Here is a 15,316-nt window from a genome sequence, read left to right as displayed (position 1 = left end):
GACAAAAATGATCATGACAATGATGATAATCATAATAATAATAGGTTTGAAATATTTTAAAATATTATAAATTAATATTTAAAATATATAATTTTGTGTTCGTTAAATCTTATAAAAATATTTATGATTAAATGAAGTTTTAATTTAAATTTAAAATACTTTAATTTTAATCTTTCATTTTAATTTAACTGTTAAAGTTAATCATCCTCATATATATACATATATATATATATATATATATATATATATATATATATACACACATACTGGGATACAAGGGAAATTATGGATTATTTTGTTTGATAGGTTTAGAAGGTTTTCATGAGGGACGGTTGGGTGAGAGGATATCCTATCCATGACATATGTATATTTTGTGACTGTGTAAGGATGGGTGCCCCTGATATTCGTATCCTCTCTCTCTTAATGAAATTTTAAATTGTTAATAAAAAAGGTTAAATTACATGTATTTTATGTTATAATTTTTCTTAAGTTTGATCTGTTTTAAAAGTTTCAATTTAATTTTTTATATTTATAAAGTGAGTCAAAATGATTATCTTAAAATAATGATTATTTTTTATTTTGAAATATGATTTTAAATCTTTTTTAATTAATTTGAGATATGAAAATTATTTCATTAGATTCGCCTACAGAAAAACTATAAAAATCAAATGATATTTGAATAAAAAAGACAATAAACATAATGAAAATTGAATCCAAGAACAACTGAAAAATTAAAAAATTTAGTATCAATTTTTTTCCAATTATTCATGAAATTCATTTTCTATCATATTTGATCCCTTTTTTTTATTAGTACATTAGTTTAATTTCATCATTTTCAGGTAAGAGAATCTAATTGAGTAATTTTTACGTCTCAAATTAGTAAAAAAAAAAGTTTAAAAAGCCAAACATGTAATTTAGTGTTAAAAAAACATTTCTCAACTAATTAAACTATACTCTTTAATACACCCACAAGTCACAAGCCCTTTTGCACTGACTAAACACAAAAAACCTTGACTTGAATTAGTTATCATCAGCTCTATATTCATTGCAATATAATTTCTTAACGGAAGCTTTATAAATTCAGTCTTTCATCTTTCCGCCACTGATGCTTAAAAAAATCCCCTCGACATTCTACAAAAATATTTTTAAAAAGGCTCCATGCCAAACGTTCTCCAACTCTATTTGTATTTTTTTAAATAATGTTAAAAACATTAATTTTTAAATAAATAATTTGAAATGATTGTTTAATAGTTATTATGAAAATTTTATTTTTATTTTTTATAAAATAAAATTAGTCCTAATTAATTAGGCGTGACTATGTAACCATGGTTTGGAACATGACTCAAAGAAATGGGAAAGGGAGAAAATTTATTATAATATCAATCACTGATTTTTTAATCAATAATTATAAGTGCACTTTATACTTTAAAGTACATTTCTCTCATTTTAAAAGAGTCAAATCTAAATGAAGTTATATATTATTATTTTAAAAAAACAATCATTTTTACCCACTTTTCTTAAAATAATAATTATTAATTATGTACTTAGTAATCTTTTTTTTTTCCATACAGCCTAGCTAATGATCGAATATAAAAGATTGGTTTCCTCTTGTAAGAAAAAGAAAGCATATTTTTGACATCGCAAAAAGCTAAATCGAGGAGAAGAAAATTGATGGACTAAAAAAGAAAAAGAAAAAAACGCATTTGGAGGTTGTGAAAGGTAAATAATGAATGGAGTTGGATATTTGATGATGAGAAGAGAAGTGTTTCCTCGGAGTAGAATACAATGTTGAATGTTCTGTTTCTTAAAAAAGTTGTGTGAGTGTGTGTGAAGCAGTGAAACGACGAGGAATCTATCACTAACCTTCGGTTTATAATCTGCCTTGTTATTGACACGTGTCCGGTAGCGCTGTACTTGTGTCTTGTCGACACAACCGTTAATAACGTACGGCACTGTTTTCTCTGTAACACTGTAAGTTATTGGAGCCTGCCCACTCAAAAGTAGACACGTCGCATCCACTGTAACTTTTTATATGCCATCCGTTCGATTGGACCCATCCTTCTGTTCTGTTTCATTGCGAGAACCAGTGCTCTCATTACATTTCTTTTATACATATTTTAAGGCTTAAATTAAATATAAATTTTGTTTTTCTAATTTCATCTCTTTTTATTTTTAATTTTTATAAAAAATTATTAGTCTAAGTTGTATTAAATTTAATTTTTTTAAGCAAAAATTCAGATTCAAGTTAATACAGTTAGTAGCGTAGTCATCGCTGAATCTAATGGGTGGCCCAAAATTTAAATTCATGTTTTTTAAGATAAACATTTAAATTCATCTAATAAATGCATACATATATAATTTTATACGAAATACTATTATTAGTTATATATTATAAAACATTAATTACAATAAAAATATATCTTTTAGGTATCATAAAAAATTGTTTATAATTAAATTTACACTAAAATTTTCAAATCAAGTTCATAATAGGATGTTTATAATAAGTTTTCTTTGTTGACGAAAGTTAATAAATAAATTTGAATTTTCAAATCAATAAAACTAAATTAGTATAAATAAAAGAATTAATTATATTTTTAGTCTCTAATTTTTTTAAAATTTTATTTTTAGTTTATGAACTAAAAATTGATGAATATTAGTTTTTGATATTTTTATCAGTTAACATTTTTTGTCCTTCTTCACTAATTGTTACCATTAGGTGATGATGTAAGTGAGTGAGAGCGTAATGTATTAATATTTTCTGGCTGTTTGAACAGCCACAAAATGACTCACGAGGGATCTGACAATAATATTAATAGAATGAACCAAAAGATAACTTTTGTTTGAGAAAACACCATGAACTAAGTTTACAAATGCAACAATTTCTAAAACAAGTTTTCAACAACCAATTCAGAAACATACAACCTCAATATCTAAATTCTATAAAGAAACAAAAATATCAAGTGCGGGCTGAAAACATTAACAGCGCCGGCGGAGTCTTCTTCCTCCACGACGTTGACGATCTCTCCGCCCTCCCCGTCGCCGCGTTTCAATTACCTACCACGCACTATCCTGTTTTGAGTTTCAACAAAATAGAAACAATTTCATTACAAAAATAAATGATAAAAAAACCCCAACATCGATCACAACACAAATACAAATCCAATCCAACTAATTAAGACTCACTTTTTCAGATTCAAACATAGAGGGGAAGATTCGTAGGATTCGCAAGCGTTGGAAATCGAGATTGCTTTCGGATGTGGAAGCAAAATTATATTGTACAAAAAAATTTAAGAATAAAAAACATCATTAATCCTAAATGAAACACTAATAAAATTATTTTATTTCTTATAAAAAATTAAAGTTATTTGATTGCAAATGAAACTATTTTTAACCTTTAAAATAACAATAACAAATTATAAAAGAAAATATTACTAAAATAATTATACTTAAAAAATTTGTCTTAAAAGTTAAAAGAATGTAATTATCTTTACTTTAAGTTCTGCAAAGGAAAAATAAAATATTCATTTAAATAAGAAAAGGTGTCATTATGTTAAAAACTGTTATTTACAAAATCAAATCTTATTAAATAAAAATAATTATTTTAATATTAAAAATATAATCTATAAAACAAAAAAAAAATTGCAAAAAGTTAGGGGACCAAGTCCCTCCCAAATACCAACATTCATCGGTCTCTCGTTTGAGTCTTATTAAGGAAAAAAAAAATATGATCATGTTTCCTTTTACTAAAATTGGTTGTGCTTTTCAAAGGGAAGGTTTGAATTTTAATCAAGTACAAGGTCAAATTCTATTAATGGATCCTTTTTCCCCTGTAATTACAAGAAGAAAAGCAACATGCATGAAATTGGTCATGGATCCACCCGCATATGTGCATCTTTTCCCAAGGTGATAAGAAAGGATAAAAAAGAATAGATCTTTCATCTTTGTGCTCCTTATGGTGTTCTTAGACATGCCAAAGAAATTTTCTTTAAGCTGCCTGGCTGCTCTCAGTGAAAGGAAGCATTCTCAATCTGTTTTGTTAGTAAATCAAGTTATTGATGACAATTCAATTGTTAATCAAGATCATCATGTTATGACTTCCTAGCAATATCAACAACCGACGTCCAACATCCACACTCAAATGGCTAGAATTTATACAACACCTAATAATAAAGAAAAGGGACTTTGATATTTTACATCTCATTTCTTCACAATTCTATCGACACACCTCATTTGTATGTTTTTAAAAAGGGAAAGAAAAAATTTCTTCCCTTTTTTTTTACAGAGAAAATTTTCTTTCCTCTGTCCACTAATAACCATCAAAGAATGGAGTGTAAAGAAATTAGATGTCAAATAATTATTTTTGAATAATATGTTAGGTCATTTGGTCTAACTGAGTGACATCACAATTTCTTTCCTCTTGCAATTAGTTGATCGATTTGTAATAAAAAATAATATGAAACTATCACTCTCAGTGCAAAAGTTACAGTGTGTTAAGGAATTGAATTTTATAGAGGTTTAAGAAGGAAGCGAGTTACCTATATGTATATACTAGGAAAAATGAGGCACTTTCGTGCCTCACTGTTTTTTCATATTTTTTAAAAATAAAAACACAATAAAGATGAGGATGATTGAAGAATATTATAAAGTGGTAAAGCAGTTGAAGAACGAACGAGAATGGAACGGTTTAAGTATGTTGAGCATGTTTTGAGAGTGGTAGTATTATTTTATTTTTTTTCTAATGAATTGATAGTAATAGAAAAAACAGTTAAGGATAAATTAAGAATAGGAAATACATGAAATGGAAAAATGGTCTTTATCAATAGTCATAGATTAATGCTAAAGCAAATAGATATGTAGAATTATTTTGAATTTAATTTTCTCACATGATATTTATCTATTTCTTTTTTTAATCTTATCCTTTTTAATTATTATTATTATTATTATCATCATTATTATTATATTCATAATTTCTTTTTCTTTCCATCTCTTTTTCACTTCACTGGTATGCACCTCTAGTTTCCTCAAATTACTATTACTGGGTAAAATTTGTTTTTAATATCTCTGTAATTAACTTTGATCAATTTAATTCTTGAATTTTTAAAAAATAATAATTTTTGTCCCTTCTCATAGACTGTTTTTAGCATGAAGAGAAATGAAAATCACTATTCTAGTAAAATTTAGAGATCAAATTGATTAAAGTTAAAATTTGAGTATTAAAATCAAGTTTCACGGAAAGTATAAAGAATAAAAAATATATTTATCCATTATTATTCATTCAAATTTTAATTTATTTAATATTTGTTTTATTTAAAAATAGTTTACGCACATGAATTTACTAGCCAAAAGTAACAAAAAAAACATTAATAAATTAAACCTACTAAACTAGTCTATATGAAATTTATTGCTTTAACAATTCATTTATTTAGTATAGGGGTTCGAGTCATGTGTGCAAAAAAAAAAAAAAGTTGAGAGATGAGACTCCTTTAAAAGTAGTCAGTAGATTTTAAATGAAATTTGTTTAAACAAAAACAATAATAATAATAATAATAATAATAATAATAATAATAATAATAATAATAATAATAATAATAATAATAATAATAATAATAATAATAACTGGTTACAAAATTGATTTTAAATGAAATTTGTTTTAAACAAGTTATTTTAGTTGAAATTAAATTTAAAGTAAAATAATTTATATTTGAAAATGTTTGTTCTAAAAGTAAGTTTGTAGTAAAGGAAAAATGATTTTCACTTTCAACACAAAAATTACATTTTTTTCACTTCTATTAGCAAGTTTGTAATAAAAGTAAGACATTCTCGCTCATGATATAAAAGTTACCTTTTGTTTAGTTCTATTTAAATTAATTTTTGGTTAAAATTGAATTTGAAGTAAAATGATTTAGGTTTGAATGTTTTATTCTAAAAGTAAATTAGTATTATAAATTCAATATAAAATTTTATATCTATTACAAAAATTAGTTTCAACTCCAAAAAATAAATCTTTGACATGTAATCAATACCACAATATATGACCAAACAAACGTACATCGATAATCACATCAAATGATATTTCAATAAGATTTTGATTAATCAACATAAATCTAATACATACCCTTACACTTGCTTTTAGGAGCAAAAGCTAATTTAGTTTGAGACAACCAAACATGAAACAACATTTTTTGTTGTTGTTGATAAAATGTACATACGTTTGATAGCCTCCATACTTGAGTTTGACTGCCTTCAATGCCTATCCAAATATAGGCTTAATGCAATTATGCAACAAATAAGCTCAATTAAGCCTCCATACTCTAAACTTCTTTATGTCCTGCACCTAAGAAGTAAGAATATAATGCTCCTTTTTTCACCCTTGAAATAAAATAGAAAAATTAAGAAAGCAAACAAGCAAGCTAGAAATTTAATGTTCCTTTTGCTAATAAAAAAAGAATGATTTTCTTAACCTGACACATGTATCGCATGTGTGCCAAATATTAAAGCTGGTTGGTGATGATAATGGACATAACCGAGCTAGTAACACTAAATATTTCCTATTCAAGCGTAACCAAAGTCCAATGAAATTGTAAATAAGTCATGCAGTTAGCGAATAAATTTTCGGGTGTGACCAATGTGATGCATCATACTGTGGAATTGTGGTAAGTTAATGACCTAGAATTTTTTTTTGGGCAACCTAGGGACCCTATATAGTTTGTAGCCTAACAATGGACAAACAAGGATTAAGTTCAACTTTTTGGGGTACTAAGATAAGGTACAAACGAGATATATGAGAAACTATGTCAAATTAGTATGCAAGCACAAAAAGTTTTCCATTTTATTGTTTAGCTGATTAAACATATTATAGTGGCTATACGGCAGAGAGATGAAAACCAAACATCATAAGGCAACCTTTTTCAGGTTTCTTCTTTTATTTCCTCTCTTGCACTATTGTTTTATCCCTTTTGGTACCCTAAGCAAAGAGACCATTTAAGAAAGCACTCCCATCTCTTAACCAATACTGGAAAGGGAGTTTCCAGAGAGAGAGAGAGTGTGTGTGTGATTTTTTAAGAGAGGTAGAGAGAGAAACAAAAAAGATGGGAAGGGGGAGAGTTGAACTGAAGAGGATAGAGAACAAAATTAACAGGCAAGTCACATTTGCTAAGAGAAGAAATGGGTTGCTCAAGAAGGCTTATGAGCTCTCAGTACTCTGTGATGCTGAGGTTGCCCTCATCATCTTCTCCAACCGTGGCAAGCTTTATGAGTTCAGCAGCACCTCAAGGTATTCATACATAGATATATAAACTCTATTTAATTTGCTTATGTGTGTGCCATGTTTTTTTAAATGAGTGCATAAGTGCAAACATGTTGGCAATGACTTCTCTTTTGTGTTCAAATGTTTTTGTTAATTAATTTGGAGCATTTTTTGTGCAAGATCTGTGCTACTTCTTCTTCAAAATTTAAAGGTCTTTTTTGCCTTCCAAAATTTTCCATCTATTTATTTTTTCTTTTTCCTGACTTGTGGGAAGTGTAAAGCTCCGATCTTTCCTCTCTGCTTGCTTTTCACAATTTTATATACAACAAACGAAGTTGTTTTATTGAGTTCCAATACTTCAAGTGAAGATCTGAAGCTCTATCTTTTAACCCCTCTAAGGAAAGTCAAAGTGGGAAAATTTTCGTTTGTCTTTTTTAGATGTTGTTTAGAAAAAAGCTTTGCTGCTTCTATTTCAGCTGGGACATACATACCCTCCTGGACTAGGGCAAGATCATTTCTGTAATAGAAGAGTGTAAAAATCACTAATCTTTCGTTTTAAGAAAATTGTATGAACTTGGCTCCATAAACGACATCTTAACTTTTTTTGCCAAAGTTTGTTAACTTTATTTAACTTGGGTCAGTTCTGATCATGAAGATAAAAAAACTATATGAACTGGCCTAATAATAACCATTTGATTTGATTATTTTTTTTTAATTTCTGATTAGAGATAAAGCATTAACCGTCCAGACCAGGATTTACTGTAGTGATTTGGTGTCAGAGATGGGATGTTTTGATACGAAAACATGTTTTACTTTGCATTACAATTTAAGGATTGCTCAGACCCAGAGAGGGAGAGAGACAGTGTCCTTTAGCTTCTAAGGCTGTAAATCAACGTCTATCCTCAAAACCGTTGTGGAATAGCTGGTTTGATCTACAAGACTAAAGACAAAAACACTGTTCTCACTATTTGCAGGAACAATCAAACAATATGGTTCAAATGAAATTAAATATAGTGGTTAATGACTTAACATGGTTGCCTTTGAAAAAAATGACTTAACATGGTTCAAATGAAATAATAGGATATTTTAATTGGAGCAATTTTATTTTCATGACATTATGATTGGAGCAAATAACAACTAATCAAACCAAAACTCCTACATTTAATTTGAACTATCTTGATCTCTTTGACTTATCCATTAATCTATACATTTTCTTCCTTCCACTTTCTCTTTTCTTCAATGAATGAGCTTGTAAATCAAACTTTCTTCTTGTTTTTTTAAATAGAAATCTCTCCTATATATACAATGGAAAGATTTTGGTACCCATGTTGTAGTAAGTTTTGCTTGATTGTTAGAAAGCTCTATCTTAGGCTTTCACGACTTAATTTGGTGATATATATGGATGAAGTTGTCGGTGTACTGTTCCATCTAGATGCGTCATTGTTTTCAACTTTTCTTAATGTCTTCAACAATTCAATGGATAATGGTTATTGTAATTTTTGTATGACCATTGGGTCATTGTGTGGCCTCTTAAAAAATGTGTAATTAATTAACTGTTCAGCCGTAGATACGGAGATTTGTCAATGCATAAATTAAAGTTGTATTTATGGTTTACTTTCTTGACATATTGAATATATGTTCTTGTTCATATATTATATGTCCAGTTAAAGTATTTTTTCTTTAATTTAAATCTACTAGGTAGTAAAAGGTTTTGCTTTTTTTTTTAATATCTTTCAAGAAAGAATTTTGAACTTGAAGTCATTAAATTTTGTTTTGGTAAATTTAATTTTTCATTGTTGATAATTTTTATATTATAATCAAATAATCTCAATAAAAGAACATACTTATAATATTAAGTGTTTGAAATATTAAACTTATTCAATTTAATTAATAGCATGGGATTGGGTGAAAGTACTTTTTTTACCCTAATTAACAATAGATAAATCAAAACTCATTTTATAATATACCTTCATGCTGAATAATTTGGATTTTAGCATTTATAGGCTTTTTAGCACATGACCAGCAGGAGATGCTAAAGGTAGAAAAGAAAAATGAAAAAGACTGAAGCAGTATATAATGTAATAAGTTTATTATATGACCCATAATCTCTCTATTTAACTAAACGTACGCATACAACTCAAGCAACCTTTGGATAAATATATATATAAAAAAATGTTTTCTGGTATTGTTGTCGTATAGGATTTTTCTTAATTTTAACGATGATAATGACAAGTCGTCTGGAAGACAACCTATCATTTTAGCCGACATTTTTTTTATTAAATCAAGAAAAGATGCAAAGTATAATGAAGTATAGGCAGTTTTGTTAATTAAAGCATATCAGTAAGTTTTATTGAGATCTAGCATTGCAAGAATTGGAAGTGAATCAGTAGTGGTGTTTTAGCTGCTTAAAGGGACATCATACTTTTCCTTTCAAATAATGACTCTCCCAGATAAATTTGATTAAAGGGAATATTAAAGTTTAAACCGTAGGATCGATATTCTAATAATAATGCAGGTGGCTACAGTCACAGCCTTTTGTTTACTTGCTCTGTGTATATATTTGTGCCAATTGACTTATAGGCAATGTCATATATCATAATTGTTGTGATTCGTGTTGCTTACTTTTGATCAACTCACGCGAGTTTACATTTTCTGAAAACTTGAAAGAAAAGAGAAAGAAAAATCATTATGATTCTATTATTAGAGAAGACCCTTTGGAATAGCTAATCCCTAGTAAAGCTAGACATTAGCAGGTCACAAGGTTACAAATTCTTTATGTGTGTGTGTAGTGTATCTGGTTTTTTTTTTTTTTTTTTTGTATCTTATGAGGGTCAATAGATCATAATCAAATAATTTGTTCAAATATGTATTAAAACTTTTGTAGGAATTTATAGATGGTTTGCAGTTATGGTTCCACTTCCATAGTTATTGAGTTGCTACCAATTAACAATGTTGCAGAACATGCGTAGACATACACACACATGCCTTAATTTTTCTTTGTTTAGGGTTTAGGGTGTACACTGTACAGTATTTTCTCACTCCAAATATGCAGTTTTTAAACTTAATTATCTTGCAATTTTTCGTTCAAAAAATTATCAAAATTTCTCATTTACAAAGGAATGATCCCATATGCTGATTGAGTTGTTTCTTGATGACACAGTATGATGAAAACACTGGAGAAGTACCAGAAGTACAGCTACAGTGCACTGGAGACCACCCGACCAATTAACGACACTCAGGTAATTAAGTCTTATAATTAATAATTTTCTTATACAAAGGTTTCATAGACTTTATGAACTCTAGTCGTATATGAAATAGCTAATAACAAATATGCCACTACTTACAGAACTATCAGGAGTATTTGAGATTAAAAGCAAGGGTAGAAGTTTTGCAACGTTCTCAAAGGTAATTAACTTACCTGTTATGTGTTCAGACATAAAGTTGATATTCTATATATTCTGTCTTTATACTATATTGAATATTAAGTTTCAAGAATCTTTTGTGTCATTGATTCTAAATAATATGCAGGAACCTACTCGGGGAAGATCTTGCCCAAATGAATACAAATGAGCTAGAGCAGCTTGAGAATCAACTGGAGGCAGCACTGAGGAATATTAGGTCAACAAAGGTAACACTGGACAGCTTCAATTTCAATAATCAGTATTCTATTTTAGTTTGCACTTCTCAAATATCAGTTTTAGTGCAAAAGAAAAGGAGGTTTGGGGATATTTATTTCTAAAGTATATTACACCTGTTAAATTTCTTGATTAGCTAGCTCGGATTAGTGTTCTTTCTCTTTACAAATGCTTTCACATCTCTTTTAATTTCTTAGATAGATTTTAACATATATTTACAATTTTTTTCAGACTCAATTCATGCTTGACCAGCTTTCTGATCTTCACCACCGGGTAGGTGCATGTTTTTTCTTCCTTAGAACATTCTGATACCATCCTATTCTTTGGTGTAACCTTGGTTTTTACAAATTCAATGCAGGAAACATTGCTTATTGAAACTAATAACGTGTTAAGGAGTAAGGTAACAATTATTTCCAATTCAAATGCAAATTTCTATTTAAAGTTTTGATTAGATTATTAGTTGTACTAATGCATCTGTATAGATGATTTAACCAAACTCCATTTATTTGCTGAAGCATTCTAGATATTGGCTAGTTGCTAGCTAGCCTTGCAAGGATACGAAGAAATGAGCCTTTTTTTTTTTAAATCAATATTACCTATTTTGGAGGGTTCAAGATGATATTAGTTTCATTAATTTCAGGTTTTTATTTTCTTATGACCTTTTTCCCCTAGTAATTGGACCATAGTTACCATGATAATAATGACGAATGAGGATGATATTTAGTAGAAGGAATTACACCCTTATAATGTGTTGAATCATGATTTCAATTGTAATCATGAGGAACCTTCATATTTTATATTTAGTGTTTATTGCCTCAATCAAGTTAATTGTTTCTCATAGAAGATATGTGTAGAAAATAAAAATATAAAAAATATCTGTGATATTTACTGATTTACAACTTAGTTTTAGCTTGTTTTTTTTATCTCTATAAAAATCAAAGATATATATTTAAAAATTTATAATAATTGATTGAACTAAACTTCTTTTCCTTAGAATATAATCTCTGATAAAAGTAATATAATCTCTGTTGAAACAGTTGGAAGAAACTGATCACTCACAAGTTCAAGTAAGTCTAGCTTTGGAAGCTGGAGGGCCTAGCATCCAATACACCAACTTTCCACCTCAATCAGAGGGGTTCTTCGAGCCAGTGGGAGTGAACCCCACCTTGCAAATTGGGTAAAGTCATTCCACAAAAATTAATTCCCTAAATAATTTTGTGCGTAAAATTATCAAGTTCTTTTACTTTAATTTGCTTCATTCCCTTTTTCCCCCTTTTGTGGTACTCTATCTACAAAGTGCGTGTTTTATTGATTACAGGTACAACCAGACTGGTCCTGATGATACAAACGTAGGAGCTTCATCCTTAAGTATGCATGGATTCGCCTCTGGGTGGATGCTTTGATGATATTGAATTTACATATGTTCCATAAAGAACAGAAAAGAAAACTAGTCATGGATGTGTTGAACACTTCCATAATATATATGTTTTCGTTTCCTTTTGTTGTGCATCATTTATCAATGTTTGAATAAATAAAAATTGCGAGTAGTATTATCATAAAAATTTATGAACCTAAAACGTTGTATATTTGTATTGAAGTTAAAACTTTAAGCCATCCAATGAGTCACTGAACTTGGTTTACAGAATGTTGTGTTTGAGCATGATTGTAAAAGTGTAGTTGATGGCCTTTTGCAAATTTTACTGCTTTTTTTTTCTGATTTTTATGTTATTCTATCAAAATGTAGAGTTGCTTCCTCTTTCCTTTTTGAAACTCTATGGTGAGTTCTATTAGGAGTCAAACAAATTGTGTCACTCACAGTTAACAATCATGTTTTTTTAGCATATTTATGATTGTGTTCACTTTTTTATTCTGAATGAAATGATATAAATATTTTTTTATCTCAAATAGATTTAAAACTTTAAGCTTTTATGCATGAGATGAGTATCCATTATCCTTTGATATAATTAGGTTTGAATCTATGATTTTCCTTTAATTTTTCACGTTCTTTTTCTTAATTCTTTATCTATATCTTTTAATATCTCTAAAATATCTTATATCTCATTTTTGCTTGATTTAATTACAATGATAAGCTCGTTATAAATAGTTTTAACAATAATAATAATAGGGAATAAGTTAAGAAAGTATAAATAAAATATAATTTATCCTAGCATCTATTTGTTTTTTTGACTTTTTTTATTTCAAATGCATAGCCAACCTGAGACAAATAAAGCATTGACTTTATATATATATATATATATATATCGGCTCAACCCTAAAACAAACAAATTTATTTTTCTCTTCTTGTAAAGAGAGATACAATTATATAGGGAATTAACGATTTTTCCTTTTTTGCTAATAGGGGATTTACCCTTCTCGATCGTGAAAATGTATGAAAGCTGGCTATCTGCCATCTATGCAAAAATTTAGGCCTTACTAGGAATCTTTACAAAGATGGATAATATCCCAATAAATTGTGGACAGTAGCGATATTCCCCATCTTCTTAGTTGGGCTGAAATCTGCCCAATGGACCCCGCCCCCTTTTACTTTGATTTTGGCAAATGTTATTCTTACCTCCCCTTTTTAATTATACACCTCTGTTTTTTAATTTTTTCCTCAATTATCCTTGTCTTTGTTTCTCTTTTATAATTCTCTTTATTTTTTTTTGTTCAGGAAAAAAAATCTCCCCTCTCTTTTTTGGAGACATGTACTCTTGTGTTGCGATCTAGTCCTCTTCTTCTAATTGATTGCCCATTTTTGCTAGTTGGTAATACAACACGATTAGGTATCGATTCACGACGTTAAAGTTGGAGAGGTGGTTGACGTGAATAATCAAAACTTGCAATTGTGTGTATTAGATAGTGACAATTGAAGGAGGCGTCATAGAGGATCACTTGGGTGTAGTTGGTGGTGGAGGGGACGACACCGTCGTTGAGGCTTGAGGACTTTCACCACCTAAAATACTTGTCGTAGCTCTTGGAGGACTTATGCTTTCAACCTCCCCAAATAAAACCTTTTCAAGGCTTTTCATGATCATATTAACAACCAATAACCTTAGCGCAGAAAAATCACAACCATCAAAGCAACTAATCAAAGTCTTCTAGAGAGTAACCATTTAGATTTCGTTATGTAGTTGTTGGTTTCAGTTCATTACTTTTATAGGGCAACCCGGTTGATTCTTGATGTTTTTTTTTTTTCATTTCGTTGTAAAACAGTCCATCTAGAAGCAATATAACAAAGAAGTAAAAAAGTATAATTTTCTTTAATATCAAAATCTCAATGATTAAATTGGTGATTTACTATTTAAAAAACTAATTTATAAACATGTTTAAAACATAAACAATGTGATAAAAATGTACAAATTAATACATTTGATATAAGTTAAATTTCATGTACTGTACCACAAATTAAAAATTGTAGATTATATGATTTTTAAAATAATTATTTAAAGATCAATAGATGTGATTGAGAATTAATCTTGTAAAGAAAAGAAGGGTAGAGGGGGTGAGTGGGGGAAGAAAAGGAGGCAAGAACGGAGGGGTGAGTGGGGAAAGAAGAGAGGGGTAGCAGAAGGGGTAGGGGAGGAGGGAGAGTGGGGAGGGTGGGTGAGGAAGGAAAGAGAGAAAAAAAGAAAAAAAAGGAAGAAGAGAAACTGAGCGGGCATAGGAGGTGGGTGGGGAATGGAAGTGAGAGAAAAAGAAAGAAGAGAAATCAAACAAATAGATTTTTGTCCCTTTTTATTATGACTGTTACTTAAGCTTGTTCAATTTTTTCCAAACATTATTGTAGCTTGACAACTTTTTTTGTGTGACCGTTACTGTAGTTGTCAATTTTTTTAACTTACTATAGCTTGTTCTTGTTATATTATGTCTATAAACTAGTCATTATAGGATTTTTTTTTACACAGTTCTCACATTTTCATTCTTATTCCCATTGTCATTCTCAGATTCTCTGATTTTAATTTTAAATCTTTTATTTATTCCTTGTCATATAAATCCAAATCAATTTAATTGACAAGCTTATATGAATTTGTTACAAAATTACCAACAATCTCCTTCTAACAAGAATTTGCAACATCCTCTTCCATTGTTTGCCTACATGCCACTACCACCTTTATTAATGAGCAAAAATTCTCATAATTCTCCTCATTTCATTTTGAACTTGGCACTACCACAACCACCACCAGTAATTTATAAGCAATCCCTTTCTACCAAAAATTTCCAAAGTTCTCACACCTTTCCTTCTATGCCACAAAATACCCTCAACATGTTCCGTAAGCCTCCCAATAATTGTAGTCGTATACAAACTCCTTCAACAGAGCAAGTTGATACACACTTTTCACAATTTTTTACTCAAATTGAGTTAGAAAATATTACACTAGAGGAAGGAGGAGGAAGTTCTACAAGGAAGAAAAAGGGCACACATATTTTTTTTTTA

At 29.1% G+C, this 15,316-nt stretch overlaps 1 protein-coding gene across 1 annotated transcript; it reads left to right on the top strand.

Moving 5' to 3' along the window:
• The first annotated feature begins 6,822 nt into the window (after window positions 1-6,822).
• Window positions 6,823-12,521, top strand: LOC114411784 (MADS-box protein EJ2-like). Its single transcript, XM_028375476.1, has 8 exons — window positions 6,823-7,273; window positions 10,407-10,485; window positions 10,593-10,651; window positions 10,775-10,874; window positions 11,113-11,154; window positions 11,240-11,281; window positions 11,919-12,058; window positions 12,200-12,521. The coding sequence occupies exons 1-8, from the start codon at window positions 7,089-7,091 to the stop codon at window positions 12,282-12,284; spliced, it is 732 nt and encodes a 243-aa protein (XP_028231277.1). The 5' UTR covers window positions 6,823-7,088; the 3' UTR covers window positions 12,285-12,521.
• Window positions 12,522-15,316: the final 2,795 nt, after the last annotated feature.

Source organism: Glycine soja, chromosome 5 (assembly GCF_004193775.1).
Source record: "Glycine soja cultivar W05 chromosome 5, ASM419377v2, whole genome shotgun sequence".
Taxonomy (NCBI): Eukaryota; Viridiplantae; Streptophyta; class Magnoliopsida; order Fabales; family Fabaceae; genus Glycine; species Glycine soja.
This window is presented reverse-complemented; position numbering and strand designations above follow the sequence as displayed.